Source organism: Mycteria americana, chromosome 2 (assembly GCF_035582795.1).
Source record: "Mycteria americana isolate JAX WOST 10 ecotype Jacksonville Zoo and Gardens chromosome 2, USCA_MyAme_1.0, whole genome shotgun sequence".
NCBI classification, from domain to species: domain Eukaryota; kingdom Metazoa; phylum Chordata; class Aves; order Ciconiiformes; family Ciconiidae; genus Mycteria; species Mycteria americana.
Genome location: NC_134366.1, coordinates 113,469,653 through 113,486,955, shown reverse-complemented (window position 1 = coordinate 113,486,955; position 17,303 = coordinate 113,469,653). Strand labels below are relative to the sequence as shown.

Sequence of the window (17,303 nt, the reverse complement as noted above, 5' to 3'; positions counted from 1 at the left end):
CTTTTTGCTAGACCCACCTCAAGGAGCAGTATAATTAATTAAAGACATGGTCGTCACTGCGGAGGGCACAAGAATGCCTATGTGTGACGCCTCATTTTTCAAGTTCGGATGGACTTGTGCTTTTTTTTTTTTTTTTTTACTTTTGTAGTTTAGACGTTTGTTTCGTTAGTTAGTTGTACTGACACAGTATTTCAACGTTTGGTGTTGGGCGTCTACGCGGCTCCCTGAATACAGAGGCAGGAAGAAGCCCCCCAGGGCCGCGTTTCCGAAGGGATCTGCCACCCGAGCGGGGGATGCCGCGGCCACGGCCACAGCGATCCGACAGCCTGGAGAAGAGTGGGTGAAACCGCCAAGGCCGAGGAGAGCATCTGGTCTCGGCTCTGCGTCACGCCCGGGGGCGCCGGGGGGGGGCTCAGCCCCCACCGGGCTCAAGAGACCCGAGCCGCCTCCCCAGGGCCACCAGCCCGGGCGGCCCCGACCCCCGGCGGCGGGCAGGGCCGGCGCTGGAGGCGGGCTCCGCGGCCGCGGCGGCGGGGGCGGTGTCCCCGCTCCGCTCCGCCCGCCGCCCCGCCCGCCTCCCCGGCCGTAGGCGCGGGCAGCCGCGGAGCCGCCGTCGGGCGGAGCGGAGCGGTGCGGAGCGGAGCGGAGCGGAGCGGGGCTGGCGGTCAGGGCGGCAGCGCGGGGGAAGCGAGGGGCCGGCGGAAGAGCGGAGCGGGCGGCCGCCCCCCGCCCCCCGGGGCGGCGCGGAGCGGTGCGGAGCGCGGCGTCCGCGGGAGGAGCGCGGCGCGGAGCGGAGCGCGGCGGCTGCCGCTGCCTGGATGCCAGAGGCGCCTCGGGAGCCGGCGGCCGGCGGCACCCGGGAGGGCCCGGGGGAGGAGGAGGAGGAGGCGGCGGCGGCGGCGGCGGAGGAGGAGGAGGACTCCGGGTGCGGAGGGGAGGAAGCAGGCAGCGCTGGCCATGGCCTCCAACTTTAACGATATAGTCAAGCAGGGCTACGTGAAAATCCGCAGCAGGAAGCTGGGGGTGAGTGAGCTCTCCCTTCGCCGGCCCTGCCCGGGGTGGGGGCGAGGCGCTGGCGGCCGCCTCGCCGGCCTGGGGCGCGGCGGTGCCCCGGGCCGGGGCCGCCAGCGCGGGGCGCGGCGACCTGCTGCTGCCGCTGCTCGGACTTTGCTCCCTTCTCCATAGGGGTCGGTGGGGATGCGCTGCCATTGCACCTCGGAGAGAGCCGGCTTCTCCCCTCTCCGGGAAGCGCCGCTCCTCCCTTCTTTCTCAGCGAGCGCTTTCCAGGGTCACTGTCCGCGGAAAGCTTCGCCCCGTCCCTCCGTCCTCCCCGAGTCCCACGGCCCAGGCCGGGGCAGACACCCCCTCGGGCGTCCCTCCCCCCGCCTGCCCCTCGCCTTGCTGCCTCCGGCAGGGGCTTGGGTGGGGAGGGGAAGGCACGGGCAGGGTCTGTGAAAACTTTGTGCGCAGATTCTCCCTCCCTCCTTCCCTCCCTCCTTCCCTCCTTCTCCTGTTTTGGGAAAGGGATGTATTCAATCAGGGCAAGGTCTGAAAATTGGAGTACCAGAGCAGCCCGCTAGTAACAGAAAAGCGGGGGAGCTGGTTCCCGAGGGCACGGGGGGCTGTGGAAGGGGAGCCTGCAGCGGGCGGGGGGCAGGCAGGGAGGGAAGGGGGTGACAGCCGCATGGACCGAAAGGCAGATGCAGGCAGTGTTCCGAACTAGAGGCCGCCTCTTAGCTGAGGGTGGCCAGGGATGCTCTGCGAGGCCGAGGATAACACCGTGTTGTCAGATTGGGCACGGGCACTTTCCCTGCTGGGGTACAGCAAGCCTTGAAAAGACAGTGAAGTTGGAGCAGAGTGCGTGCTGGGGCCAGGATTTCCTAAACTTCAGACGCTCCCGGGACTCATTAGTTTGGGCTTTCTCCTGCCCTTTGTGTGTGTGAGAACGAGAAGGCTCAGGGGAGCTGGAAGCCCCAAGGCCTCTGCTGGCTTGCACAGCTACTGATGTTGCCAATAATCCCAAAAGCCCAGGATCCCTGCGGGCTGGGGACTAAACATGGCTGGGAGGAGGGCTGGGGTTCTTCCTGGGATCACCTTGTTTTTTTTCTCCGGGCGTGCAGAAAAGTGGAGAGTCCCTACCTGCTCTCCCCTTCAGGAAGGTGGGCAGCCTCCCTCCTACTTCCCCCAACACCTAGCAGAACAGGGCCGTGTGGAAGCTGCCCTCCTCCAAGTCGTGCTCTGCGAGCTTATCACAGTGCTAATATTTATCTCCTCCTCCTCCCCCCTTCTCCCTTCCCCCCAGATGCTGTGCTTTGCTTGCAGACACAGTGTGCAGGATGGTGGGAGACTAATCATAAATTGACCTTTGGAGCACTTTGCTGCCTTGGCAGGGATGTTAATGCCAAAAGAGCACCGAGAGTTTGGTCCGAATCCTTTAATAGCGCCAACTCCAAATGTTTGAGAGATGGTGTAAATCCAAAGAGAATGGATGCTCTTACTAATGATTTTACAACCTGAGAGTCACTCCATCCATCAGTCAAGCGTTAGTCAATCTGAAGAAGCAATTTCTAAGGCTTAGTTTGTTTCTGCAGTCCTCTGCTTAACATTTGCTCATCAGTTTTTTTCCCAGCTCAGCAGTGTTATTGGATGGGCCCAACACAAAGCAGTGAGATGATGGTATCGCATCACCCTGATGTTGGTAGTTGGATGCAGAGTTAATCTATTTGATTTGTAAATCTGTATTTGAAGGTATCTCAGAGTCCTTTAAGTGTGAAATTATGTCTATGCATATCTCTATATGCAAATACTTTTATATACCTATGTGTGTAGTGTATATGCAACAAATGTAGAGTTCATATTACAGTAATCTTGGATGATACTTGCTGCCTTGTGAAAACAAAATTATGAAGACAGTGATATTTCATTGCAGCATATATTAAGTAGCTTGAATATCTTGTTTTGAAGACATTAATCTGATTTTTTGGGGGGGACATAACTGCATTTTTTTTGAGTGGATATTATTCATGGTCAGAATGATTATCATACTTCTACACTAAGCAGAAGTGAAACAGTTCATACAGTGTCTATAGAGGATTTTCTACTGAAGAGGTGTGTGGGGGTGGCAACTCAGACTACACAGCCTCAGGCAGGTGGTAGTATAAGCTTAAATATGACATATGGGGATGCACATCTGAATAAATTTATTAAGTACAATGTAAAATGGATTATGTTTTATAGAAAATAGCATCAAAATTCAAAAGAGATGTGATGGTTGAAAGGTATGAATATGTGTGTATATATCCATAGCTAATTGGATTCTGGTGACTGAATTTCTAAATTAATGCAATTTTTCTTCACCAAGTGAAACATTAAAGGTTTGTATTTTTTTCCCTTATGTCTATCTCCAAGTCTAAACCTTAATGAATTACACTAGAGGTGTCATAATGTAGGTGAATACATCGTTTTCAGGGATATAAATGGCTGTTAACGAATGAGTATTTTTAACCTCCAGAAAATACTGAAAGAAGGGAAGAGAGCTATGGGTTCTGGAAAATAAGGCTAAGGTCATTTTGAAATATGTAAACAGAATTGTATCTCTTGCTGGTTATGTTTCATTCTTACACACTGGAAGTTATTGGGGTTTTTTTTGTTTTGTTTTTTTTTGTCATAATAGTCTACGTTCTTTGAATATTTCGATGTCTCCTGAAAAGTAGATTGATTAGAACTGGAGAGCCGAGGTGACTAGTACCAATTTTAGTGCTAGACTTGGGCAATAAAAGCTAATTCTAACCTTTAGGCTAGTATCCAACTCATTATGAAAATTCTTCCAGTGCAGCTTTTATTCTGTCTTGTTTTGTGACTGAGGGAGTCCTGGCTGGAAACCAAGTAGAAGATTCTTCAGTATAATGAAACCTGTGATGTTTCAGGTAAAACTGAGTGACATAATACTGTAGAGCAAAATCAGATAGCATATTTCATTTTATTAAAAAAAAAACCAAAAACAAAACCAAACCAACAATCTTTGACTTGGTGTGAAATTGCCAGTAGAATTTAGTTTTCAAAAACCCAAGTCTTAAGTCGTCCTTTGATTACCTCCTTTTATTGATTTTCTACTTTGTAAAATAGAAACTATGAATATATTTTTTACAAGGTATCACGTGTTTACCTCAGACTCACTATGGCTGGACCTTGCTTTGAGTACTTGTTACCCTGCCTGTCTGCTCCCCACGTACATGCGAATTGGATTTGTAGTATGCGCGAGTACTGTCTCCAGTCACGGGGGATGGACCAACGTCCATTCTGAACCAAGCTGTCAGGACTCAGAGCTATTTTGCCATCAATAGGTGATTCTGGTCAGAAAGGTTATCTGAAGTCAGAGATGAGGCCCAAGTCTTGATGGGAATACGTGCCAAGAAGTACTGTGAGAATTTGCTGTTATTTTTTGTTTAGTCATACCTGCTCATCAAGACTTTTTGCCTTTTTTTCACCATAATCATGAAGTGCTCGCTTACTATTGGATTTACATCTTAATGCGCTCCTGTGTATTTTCTGACAGTCTAGTATTTTCAAGTAAACTCCGTTGTTCTGATATCTTTATTTTGTTAAAGTGGCTTCTTTCGATGTCAGGTTGGATAGTCAGCTCGCCAAAATGAGGAGCTTTACCAGCCTCTCTGTTGTTGTTGGAATCTGACATCTGCCTCCATTGGGAAGATCACGGTTTCTGCCATGGAGATGTCAGGCCACGAGAAGACATCCAGCCAGTTAGACGCTTAGCCTATCTCCTTACTTTTGTTAAGCATGAGCTGTATATAAAATATTTCTAAGGTACCTTGAAAGTTTAAATGTATATTAAAGCCTACGTAGTAGACAATCTCACATATATACATGATGTCTTCATCGAGGTATCGCAAGTATCTTTGAAACTTAGAAACTGTAGTCAGTGAGGGTAACTGTCATCTTCTTAAAATCTGTTTCCTTGCAACCTAAATATGCATTTCTTTTCAGTGCTCTGGCATTCCTGCGCTGTTTGATATTTTGCTTTTCTCTAATACTACATAAAGGAAATACCTCATTCTTGCAGCCATTACATTTGACCTGTGCGACCCTCCTTTGAAATAAATTTGATTGTAATGTGGTGTGCTGTTCAGATCAGAATAGGTCATTTGTGTAGCATGGAACAGGACTGTGCTGCCTTTGTTCTTTTGGAATCTTTCATACTTGTGGCGCATTAAAATTCATATGACACAATTTTATACGGCGCTGGCTGTGCTCATAGGCTGAAACTTTCTTGTAGCAGATTGAATCCCTTTGTTGCCTCCTAATAAACTAAGCTGTGAGGATTTCATGCCTTGTTGAAGTGCTGTTTCTTAGAAGAAAAACAATTTGATGTTACATTAGGAAGTCTAATTAAAAATGAGCATTGTGTCACTTTGATAGTCTTGTTTTGACCAATATCAACCTTCGAAGTCATAATCTGTTTGTTTGTTTTCATCTTTTTTTTTTTTTTTGGCACGCCTTGGCCACAGAACAAAAGAATCCTATCTAACGGAAATTTTTACTCAGCTGGTGAATAAATACTGTTTTTTTTTTTTTTTTTAATGTGTTTCCACATACTGAGTAGAATTATTTCCTGAGTGGTTCAGCTTATACTCTAATACTGCTATCCAAAGAGAAAATTCTAGCTGCCAGTCAGTCTTGATTGAGTAATAAATAACAGGTTGCTCTTAGTCACCAAATGAAAAGTTGTACCATAAAAAACCCACTATTTTTAACCATACTTTTAGATCGTTATAGGTACCTTTTCTGGAAATGAACATAGTGTTTCTCCTTCTGCTGTTAACCCTGTCTTCAATCAATCAGCCCTAACAATGCTATGAATACGAACCTCTGATTGCAGTTTGGTTCCTCTTGAAATAGTGCAGTATGTGTCTTACAAAATCCTAACATTTAATTGATATTGTGTATATATTTAGGGTGAAGAAACCACAGGGATCTGAAAAATGTCCTGAGTTTGAGATTGCACTGATTGATGGCAGCGGCTTTGCAAGTGGGTCATGATGAATACAGAGGGCAGAGTAAAGGTCTTCTGTTTCTTTCAGTTGCTGTAGCATATTCTAAGAAACAAACAAACAAATGAAAAAGCCCAAGCAAATAGTGCAGCCTGGAATGGATATACTTTCCATAGATTATTTGATGTTATTATCTGTGGGAAATCTGCTCAGCCTGTTTGAAAGCACCAAGATTGCCATTTATAACCGCATCCTGATGGATTACCTCAACTATGAATTACATCTCAGAGCATGAAAATGATTCAAATGAAACTTTAAAAACTTAATTCCTATCTATAATGAATTTATTTTAATTTTAATAAAGCTCCAGACTGACAGGATTTAGATGCCAGATTCCTTCCATGTAAAGGAGTTCCTTTTTCACGCTGGTTCTAGACAACCTGAGAAATGGAATTAAAAGGATTTCACTGTAATCCATTAAAGAATCTAGTCACATTTACTGCATAATACTGAAAGTATCATTTAAAATACCAATAATTACTGCTTTCATTAGTTTTTCTTGCTACAGTTATATGAATGGATTTGCAGAATTAGATGGAAAATATATGGATTTCCAATTTGGTCATTATAGAAAGAACAATGATTTTGAGCTTTTGACCAGTTCTTATTGATTAAGCATATTGTGCAGGAGATGGAAAGAAATATATTGCAGCCATTGTAAACAAGGACAAAAAGTCCAACAATTTTTTATGCTAATGTTTGTGTTTAAAGAAACTTGTGAGTCAGGCTTTATTAGGCATTTCTGAGTTGCTGTGTTTCCCAGTTGCTTTTCTTGATGTGCTTTACCACCTCTTAATTCTCAAGAGGTCTGATAACCAAAGGTCTATAAATTTTGTAGTGGATGGCACTTATTTAAAGGGACAAATAGTTTCTCTTTTGCAGATAGCATGTCACATCCATGTTATCAATGGGTTATACACGCTTCTATTTTTACTCTTGTGTGTAATATCGTTAACCTCAGTGAGATTATACCTTAGCTGTATGACGATTACACAGAGAAGTGTTTGTAGACTCGACATCTTTCACTTGCATATCGTGAGATGGTAAAATTTTATTGAGAGTTTATTTGTATCTCCTGTGAGGTGATGGCCTTTTGGTTTTTCCTTTAGGAGTCTGTCATTTTTCTCCTACGATGGACATTAAAGACCTGATGAAAAGACCCTGAAGTCAATTTAAAGGAACCCATTAACTTCGGTGGCTTTGGTTCAGAGTCCAGGCGGGAACATTAGCTACATGCATAGAACATGAATTTCCTTGTTGTAAAATACCCTCGAAATCCTACTCAAAGGAGTTGTCCTTTCTCAAACTGGTAATTATGGAAGAAACATTCTCTATGAATCCTTGAAATACACAAGGAATTATTCATGTCATTCCAGTAGTGAGGTTTTTTTCCTAGTTTTTTAGAAATAATCTCGCCTCGAATCATTCATTCAGATTTTTGCAAGCAGTGCAAAATGCTTTATAGCGGTTGCCTGGCAACAACATATTCAGCCAACAGCATATGTGAATCAGTTGTTAGTTGTACATTTATATATATGACTGTATAGAGAATACATTTTAGATAGGTACTAATGAGAAATTTCTAAAAAAGCACTCTATTAAATGCTCTCTTTTTTTTTTTTTTTTTTTTTTTAAGACAAATAAAGGGGTTTGGGTCTACATTACCCAGGAAAGTTTGTTTTTTTTATTTTAGCTTGTGTAAAAGATCTGCTAGTTGAACAGCTTTTCACAAATGTCATGATATAGTTAATGTACTTGTATGCAGTCATAGCAAGCAATGTAAAATACTCTCTTTGTTGAAGGTGAAAAATACTTTAATATGTATGGATGCTGATTCATATCCCTCACTGTTGTTTAAATTAATAATGTGTTAGTGAACCAAAATGTGGGTACTTTACTGTATACTGTAGCCATTCAGATCTGTTATATTTAAAATAATAATTGTAAACGTTGTGCTGCATTTTATGTTTTTAATCTCTTCAACTTGCAGTGCAGCTCTAAAAATCAAAAAGGTATTGGTGTATTATTGTAATTAATCATTGCTCTGTTGAAAACTTTTTTTTCCAGATAAAATACATAGTTCAGCTCTAAATACTGTAAAATTTCTTCAGTAAGGTCAACAAAGATAAAAAAGGAGATCTTTTAATCTTGTGGAGAAAGTTTGTATACCGTAGGACAAAATTGCAAACTTATAAAGAAGAGTTGAGGGAGCGTAGGGTTTGCTGTAACTGTATCTTAACACTTTTGTGTCACATAAATGCTTTATATTAATATTTTTTTACTATTCAGAATACATAGCCATGCATCATGTCTGAGAAGAAAATTTGCGTAATTGTTTAGTGCAGCTAGCAAACCACTAGAACTGAAAACCTGGTACAAGTCACGAGATTTCCAAATAGTGAGATTTTCAGCTGGTTGGAGAATTGGATCTGCTGACTCCAGGAGTACTCTTTCTGACTAGGGTAGGCAGAGTCTTGTTCAGAAATCTGGGACTAAAACTGTGGAGTTTTGAAGATGAATGTTAATATTGAATTCTACTTAGAAATTAAGGAAAAAGTAATGTAAGGTACTGATTAAATCTAATTCCTTTCTGTGAACTCCACCACAAAAGAATTTTGCAGCTTTTTAACAATTGTAGTGTGTGAAACGCGTCATTGCCATCATACTGAGAGGTTACAAGACCATGCAAATAGAGCCTCACAGGAATTACTGTTCACTTCAGATGCACATAAATTAGGAAGATAATTAATGAAAGTGTGTAAATCTTTTAAAAGATTGATCTTATTTCTCTCTGTTGTTCAGCTGCCAAACTGGCCCTCATCATCTCCAGCTTATCTGGACTGAACTTTGGAAAGGTTGTATTCATTAACGTGTCAGTAAGGAATTAGAAACACATGGCATTGACTAGATCTGGGGAAAAAAGTTACACACTGTCTGCCTACTGGAGGAAAGGCTCTTCAGCATGTTTCCCCTACCTGTTCATTGCAAAAAAATTAATAGCAAAGTTTAATATCAAAAGTTTTTCACTGCTGTAGAACCAAATTAGGGCCATTTTTGAGCAGGAAGCTCATGATATGTCTAACACTCTCCGTTCTTTGTCCTTGGAATATTTTTTTTAGACACTGTTGCTCCGGTTTCCTCTGCCCTCGGAGTGAATTGGTACATTCTCTTTTCTCATGCAAACATTTATTTTTCCTGCAAAGAGAAAAGAATATGTGTAGTCATACAAAATAATAATAAAAAAGGCTTTTCTGAAGGAGTAGTTATAATTATTGTTTTGTACAGTGCCTAGACAGAGGAGACTACATTTGTGGTTGTCCTTTAGACATTATTATGATAAATATAATTTATATTTATTATAATTGCTTTTATTTTTTGTTCTTATTTATCTGACTACTTGTAGAGAATGCAATCTTTGATAAAGTATTTACCTGATGCAGTAAATATATTATCTAGTTCAAATGTGATGAGAGAATGTGAAAAAATAAAATATATGAGGCTTAAGAATGGAGAAAACTTCCATTTTAACTGTAGTTGATATACTAAATTATTAATCGCTAGATTAGTATGATAATAATACGGTACTTTCAAATTAAATTGCTGATGAAAGTAATTTTTGTTGATGCAGTTAGAATAGTAATACTTTCTCTAAATGGTACTTGAAACTGTACTTTTAAACTGTTTCTCTGAACACTTCAACAGGATGTGGAGTTTCCATACGAGAAGAGAAGAAGAACAGGGATTTTTTGGCACAATGAAAGCAAGCTAGAGCTGTTCAGTGCGTGGTCCTTTCGGTTGCTAAACACATTCAGATCTCTCTGACTTCTGTAGCAGGCACTGAAGGTCCTCAACTTCTCATATGATATCATTCTTAATGAATGTCATTTTCTCCATCGATTATGCAAGGCTAAATACTACGTTGGTCATATTGTCTACTTGTATATTAGTGATTCTGGCTTTTAAGTTGCATGGTGTTTACCTACTGTCTGAGAGAGATTGAGACTCTTCAGCTGGGATGGCTTGTTTCATATCTGAGAATAAATTTCTTGACTTCTGAGTATCAGAGAAGTATTTGATGCTTGGTATTATTATTCTCAGAGTTACAGTTTTTTGAACTCCATCCATGTATACTGCTACTGATAATCCTGAAAAGACTGAGACTTACAGAGGTACAAATACACAAAGAAAAATTTTTTGGAGTGAGGAGAAATGCAATGCTGCTTTTTGCCTTTCAAGAGAAAAACATTTGTGTGTGTATAAATATATATGTATATAAAAGAACAGCAGCATCCTAACAACAAAGCTAGAAGGTTAATTTTCCATAGTTGTAACAAGAAGAGTAGTAAAAGATATTTTACTGATTTTTTTTTTTTCTGTAGTCCTTGTTTCTTAAACTACAGTAAGGTTTTTGGAGCTTTTTGCACTATTAATGAAATAACCTCTTTCTAGAAGACAGAAATCTTTGTGTTTAAATGTTGGACTGTATATGAGAAGAGTTAAATTTTAGTCTTTTTCGGAGATGTAATTTGTAGTCTCGAGCACTTAAATTCATTCCAGCCTTATTCTCAATTATACTAAGCCCACTGTACACTACATAAATTAAATTTAAAGCTGCATTAAGGCCCCTTATACTGCCAGCATAGTGAAGAATGCTGCTAGTGTAAATGGGAAACAGGCTTTCTGAGCTTAAGTTTTCTGTCTGTAAAATTAATATAATCTCTTTTCATCCACCTCTTCTTTATTTTGTCTGCTTCAACTATAAACTCTTGATAAATTCTCATTTTAGATATGTAGGTTGGCTAGCCCTGATCATGGTCAAAACTATTATTAGGTTCTACCGCAGTATAGAAAATACTGGAATAATTCAGAATTTATTTGTAATAGTTTGAGTCACAGAACCGCGGAATGGTTGAGGTTGGAAGGGACCTCTGGAGGTCATCTGGTCCAACCTCCCCTGCTCAAGCAGGGTCACTGTTTATTTTAATGTTGTATGAAGGTTGTTACTTTTGATTGGAAAATACATTTCATTGAATTCTTCTATGAAATGTCTCTTTCTACAGTTAGGATTTGTTCAGGTGTCTGAATTATTTTAATTTTTATATATAAAGAAAGTAAATATTTTGCCCTTTTTTTCCCCTCAGATCTTACTGATAGAATTGATTGCTCATCAATTTTCATCTTAGAAACAGGTGTCACTGATAGAAAGGCGAGAAGCCTGAAGCTGATAACTGTGATAGGATTTATGTCTCTGTCGCTTTATTTGAGACACAATTGTAGCACAAAATCTAAAGTCTTGAATGGTTTAACTTTTAAAAGTAGGTATCATTGAAAATGTTAAAGGTACACTTATTCACATCTTAACTGGCAGAACAATTCTGAGAGCTGAATATAGTCCATGAGGCAGTTTCGTAACTGCTAGAGTTACCGGTCTGCGATTGTGGATGTAAATGTCTGACCGCAGACATGCAGAAATTAGCCATATTTGTCAAATTCATGTCACACGATGCAACAACCTTATTTTAAGGGGGGCGGGTGACAATGGTTAGAGATGTTACTACAACATCTTTTTCCTTTCCTAGTGCAGCGTATCACTGGTCAGATTTTGAGAAGACATCAGAGTTTTCTCACCTCCAAGTTTTATAAAAGGCATGTTCTTCCACAAAACAATTTGGAAAACCTTCACCCTCTAGGCTTATGTGAAGCTTTCTGCTAAGTAATACTAATACCTAGCCTTAAGTTGTGCATTTTACCCATTAATATCTCAGAACTCAGCACAGGGAGCATGTATTTGCATGGTCCCATAGAGTCTGTGGGACTTTGTGCAAGGTGTAGGATGAATCAGTTGAGCCCACTTGCAGAGTCTAGAGATGACAAAATGGGTTGTTTCTTGAGGAAATCTACCTACACAATATGTGCAATAAAAAAGCACTACAGAAGTGTTTATTGAAAATAAATATATGTATGTATGAAAAAGAAACCAACAAAAGTAGTTAATCAAATTACGGTTTGTCCAGAATAGTAATGCTTGCATGCATGCTTCCAGAAGAAGATTTGTAACAGCCAGTATTGTCAGGGTACTGGTTTGCCTTTAGTAAAAAAAAAAATCTTTTTCTCTAGCCTTTTGAAGTCACTGAAAGATTTGTATTCTCTTCAGTAGGTCATAGCTCAAAGCGGAAAGTTGAAAGGATATCGAGTAGCCTTTGCTAATATGATGTGTATTGGTTGAATACACTCTTAAGCTTATGCAGTGTCAACACACTTATATAGTAATATGTTTGATGAAACCCAGTTCCTGCATCATGTTACATTTTCTCAATCACTGAATAATCCTGAGTTTTTAGGTTTTTTTAATAATGAAAATTATAATGTAGACCCATCCTAAAGAAGAATAAGAGAAAGGGAAATGTTAAAAATAGGTGAATATCCTACTTTTTGCTGTAAATGCGAACTTGTAGATGAACTAGATCAGCTGTTTCTGATGTACGTAGTCGTTCCTTTCATTAGATCTCACTATTCTGTGTAGGTATATTTTTAATTGCTTCTGGCAAGTCATAAGATCAAACATTTTTGCAGGAAAAGCTGTGCAACAGGCAAAAAGTTTCTCAGCAGTAAATCTACATTTGCATGTAAATTTTAGCTGGTGTGAATTAGTGAAAGTGAGATTTACAAAAAGCAGAGTAAAAAATTCTAAGATCTAACTTCCCCTATTGGAACAGAATCTCTGACAGAGGTTATTCCCAATAATGGTGTGAGATGTATTCAATATATAAATATTAAAAATATAGCAGAAGGAATAAGGAGCAAAAGAAAGGAAGCAGACTGCTCTATTCGGATGTCATTGCAGAAAAACAGGAATGGAATTATTTTTATGGTCCCAGAGTTCTTAGTAAAGCAGAAGACTGCAGTTTTTTAAAGGTAGAGTAGATATGTTAATACAAAGGCTCTATTTATTTCTAGAATATAAGCCATTGCACCGTGCAGGACTTGCCCAAGACCCAGAGGCCAAACACGATATTGCTGGGTCACTACCGTTTCAGAAGATTCAGGTTATTTTGAAGAATTAGGTCTGAATGCCTGTAGAGGATCATTAGAGATGACTGTTTTCAAACACTTCCTAATCGTTTGGGATGAAGACAATGCTTACAAATTGTGAAAGAGAGCTGTAGCTAATGATAACAGCTTAGCAGCCAGTGGAGAACATTGGTTAGAACATTGGAGTTGGGCATCTCAGGTGCTTCGAAAACTGAAGCCACACAATGAGACATAAGGAGGAATCTGTGGAGAAGCCATGGAATAGAGTTAGATGAGATTTATGGGCAATGAGAGGAAAATTTATACTGGTGGGCCTCATACTGTACTTATTTGAGGATAAATGTTACTCTAGCAGCTTTTATACAATAATATGCTTACAGTGTTTAGATGTATTGCTTTGGGATTCTTTGAACTGAAGGAGAAAATAGAAAAGTATGTTATTTGTAAATATTTTTGACATGAATTTGACATGATCATAGCATAATGCAGTTTATGTCCTAAGAGAACCCAGAGGTTAAATACATTTCAAAATGTTTTTGGAGGTGTATTTTCCCAAACTCTTGATGTCAGAAAATAATTTTTGCCGGAATCTTTTTTTCCCCTCTCCTCTGAACAAACAGATTGGTTGTTTCTGCTGTGTTTCTGTATAATGTTATTCTATGGCTTATACTCATTTCTCCTAAAAAGAAATATTGAAGGTGAATCTCTCCTCCCCTGCAGTCTGAACAAACTTCAGTTTAAAACTGTAGTGAGGTGATGCCTCTTGTTTGGTTCTTCAGAATCCTTTTTTTTTTTTCCACACCTCTGTCTTACCTGAAACGTTTCCTAGACCAGCCTGTAGATAAATAATTGATCTTCTGATAGCAAAATTAACACTTTTCCTTTCTGTAATCTGGAAATTACTAGAAAGAGTAAATATGTGTTCTGATTTAAACAGATACACTTCCTAATATACTTAATTGATTTACTTGTACTAATTAAAAACGGTTGAGCTAATGGGCCAAATATCTACTTGTCAGTAGAAAAGCATATGAAGAAATACAGCTTCCTGCAGTATATGTCAGGCTTTTCAGTCTAGGAAAATGTAAAAAGTTGTAAATGATATTGATTTTCATTGACCTGAGCTAACCCACAGTAGTGCCACAGCTGCGCTCTCGCTGATGTTCACGGCTGAGCCGAATGTACAATAAATGAACTGAGTTAAACCAGGGGATTTGAAATGGGGAATGCTACTTGCTACTCTTTGAAGTCAACTTTAGAGACGTATAAAGCAAAGCATAGCTGCCTGCATAACTCGTAGGACGGTCATGACTGAAATAGTGAAAATGGAAGAAGCTCAAGTAGCAATACGTAATTACCAAGATCAGTAAGTTGGGCTTGCAGTGCATTTATATACAAAAACAGGGGGCCAAATCTGCCCTTGATTGTGCAAATACCTCTGGAAGTGTATGTGTTTGCAGGTGTTACATGCCAGCCACAGGGCTCACCATAGCAGTGAAAATTTTGATCCAGTTTCATTCAATTCTTTTTGTTACAGCAGTTTCATAAAGTAAAGTTCTATCAATCTCAGAAAATGGTATTAAAACCTAAGCTGAATAGAGCAGTTCCTCATTTTCAAAATTCTTTTTCTAGGTAGATAAGTAATTTTGGGAATGCATCCCATGTAAATGGGATTTGTTCAGATTTCATGTTTTAGCTTTTCTTCAGAATCAGGAGGGTTAAAAAACTTAATTTCTGAAACCAGAAATTGAAATGCTTGTGTGATATTTTGTCCTCAGGACCAGATGCCTTAGGCATAGGCCTTTAATCCCTGTGCCCTAGTTACAGCAATTAAAGTTCATGAAATATAAATTTTGTTACATATGCATCTTGGTTTCTCCTTTTTTCTTCTGTTTCAAAATCAGCCTGAAATATTAATGATCATATTAAATGCACTCTGTTATGTGAATTGCTGTTAATATTGCATTCTAGTTATCCTGACAGATGCAGTGAATGACATTTTCTAACATTTAGACTTAAATGTGTATTCTCTTGCTGAAGGAAATCTGACTTTCATAATATGGTTTCTTATAGGCCTGCTTCTTTATCTGCATTTAAATAAAAACAGTGTTGAAGATATGCAGCGCTTTGGAAGACCACAGCTTATAATTGTTCGTGATTTCTAGTGCTGCAGTGCAAATTAATCATTGTCGAACTGTGCTGGGGAGAATAGAAATGCCTAACAGTGTCGTGGTCCCTGCCTGAAAGAGCTTACATCTGAAATGTTAAAGCTATCTTTCAAAGTCTCATGTTATTTCTTTCACTGAAAGATTTTTCTCCATCTAAATTTATCATCAATTTCTGCCTATCATGTCTATGCAAGTGGATTTCTAAAGCTTGACTGTAACAGTTCCCTTCTCCCCCAAAACTGATGAAGAAATGGTCACCAATGTGAACAAAGTCCCCATCCGAGCACTTGTGTTACACAGTTTTGTTGGCATCAGGGAAAGCACTGATAGGGGATGAGGGTACAAACAGAGGTGGAAAAACAATTTGGTTTAGATGATTCAAAACTGAAAGCAATAAAAGAAGTGCTGTCTGTATAGCAACAGGTGTAGCAATGCGTAGATTGCACTTCCCTTGTAGAGACAGTAGTCACTTTGGTATAGATGTGAAAGCTCCCAAATGAAAAATTCACAGCCTTCTGGGGGGTTTGTTTTGTTTTTTAAGGCAGAGGCGTATGTCACTGTAAAACAACTATATCTACTTTAATGTAGCCAGAAAAGAGGCACTTAGCTGTTCCACTGCAGAAAGAATGAGTTAATAAAGCCGGCGCACAATCTGTCTCTGCTGTAGCTCTTGGCACACAACAGCTCTAATTGGTGGAAGCTATTGAGGCCTTAATTGCTGATTTTGCAGTACTGCCATGTTTACTGATAAGGTTTAATGCAAACTAAAATTTGTTAACTAGAGAGAAACAGTCACACTTGCGCAAAGAGCGTGAGGACAAACAGCAGGCTTTTCTGTAGCACCAAATGACGATGAAGTATTTCAACACGTGGCATCATTAGATTTCCCCTTTCAGGCTAATGAAATGCCTTTCTTCGAGCAGAAGAGCAGCAAAAGCATTCCTGAGTTATACGTTACGCAGCTAGTACTGAAATAAGCCTATAGTTGAAGTGATAGCTGGATGTTCGCCTCACTGATTTACATGACTCTTAAACATCAATTTTTTGTCTCCTGGAGAAGGGCAGATCCGACTATTAGATTTGCATTTCATCAGGAGATCTGGGATTGAATTGAGGGTGTAAAAGAAGAAATACCAATTGTGCCCACCAGCTGAAGATTATCTCCATCAGCAGATGTAGTAGTATCTTCCTAATATTAAAATTTGTGTTTAATATCAAAATTTGTTCACTAAGCTGTCATTTCATTCAGGTTTCTGAATATGACAAAAGCTTCAATGTCTGCCAAATTAATGAAGGACCATTGCATTTAAATGTTAAAAAGTTTAGTTCTTGAACTGACATATCCTCATATGTTTATTTTTAATGCAGTATTATTACAGTGTAATACAGTAACTTTTTAAGCTACTAACCTGCTGTTTCATTTCTGAACTATAAGTTAAAATCATTATTTGTACTTGAGTTTATATAGTAATAATAAAAATACCAAGTAGTGTTATTATATGGCAGTTTATGTCCCAAAAGCTAAAAGGAAAAATAAATGGAAATGTGTTTTGTACTGAACATATCACTCTGGAAGTGCCAATTTTCTGTGTCTTAGCATATTTTTCATATACTGGATGCATAGCTTAGAGCAGAGGAAAATGTAAGATACTAGCTGAGTGAAAAGCAGATGCTACTGTGAACTCCAAATGAGTTTTTGTCTTCACGTTTGAAAAATACGTGACTCTATTCAAAGAGATTTTGTGCTTGCAGATGATTAAGATCTATTTCATTTTGTTACTGAACATACTGTATCTTGAGTATATTCTGTAAGCCATATATGTCATCTCACACAGTTCATGAAATGTACGTTAATCTACATAACTGAATGTGTATAGAGGAGCAGATAGTTGAAATACCTTAGAACAGTACTTTAATCCAATATTTATTAATGCTCAGAAGATGAGAAATAGGGTGTGTTCTTCAAGTGTACTAAGAAAACTAACAGTATTATATTAAGTTTCTCTGCAGTTTAAATGGAAATTTATGTCAAACA

At 39.6% G+C, this 17,303-nt stretch overlaps 1 protein-coding gene across 1 annotated transcript in view; it reads left to right on the top strand.

Annotated features, from left to right (window-relative positions):
* The first annotated feature begins 575 nt into the window (after window positions 1-575).
* Window positions 576-17,303, top strand: part of DOK6 (docking protein 6) — a 264,406-nt gene continuing 247,678 nt past the window's right edge. Inside the window, exon 1 of the mRNA XM_075494295.1 lies at window positions 576-1,023. Coding sequence (XP_075350410.1) covers window positions 958-1,023 — 66 coding nt within the window. The 5' untranslated portion in view covers window positions 576-957. The remainder of the gene's footprint in view (window positions 1,024-17,303) is intronic.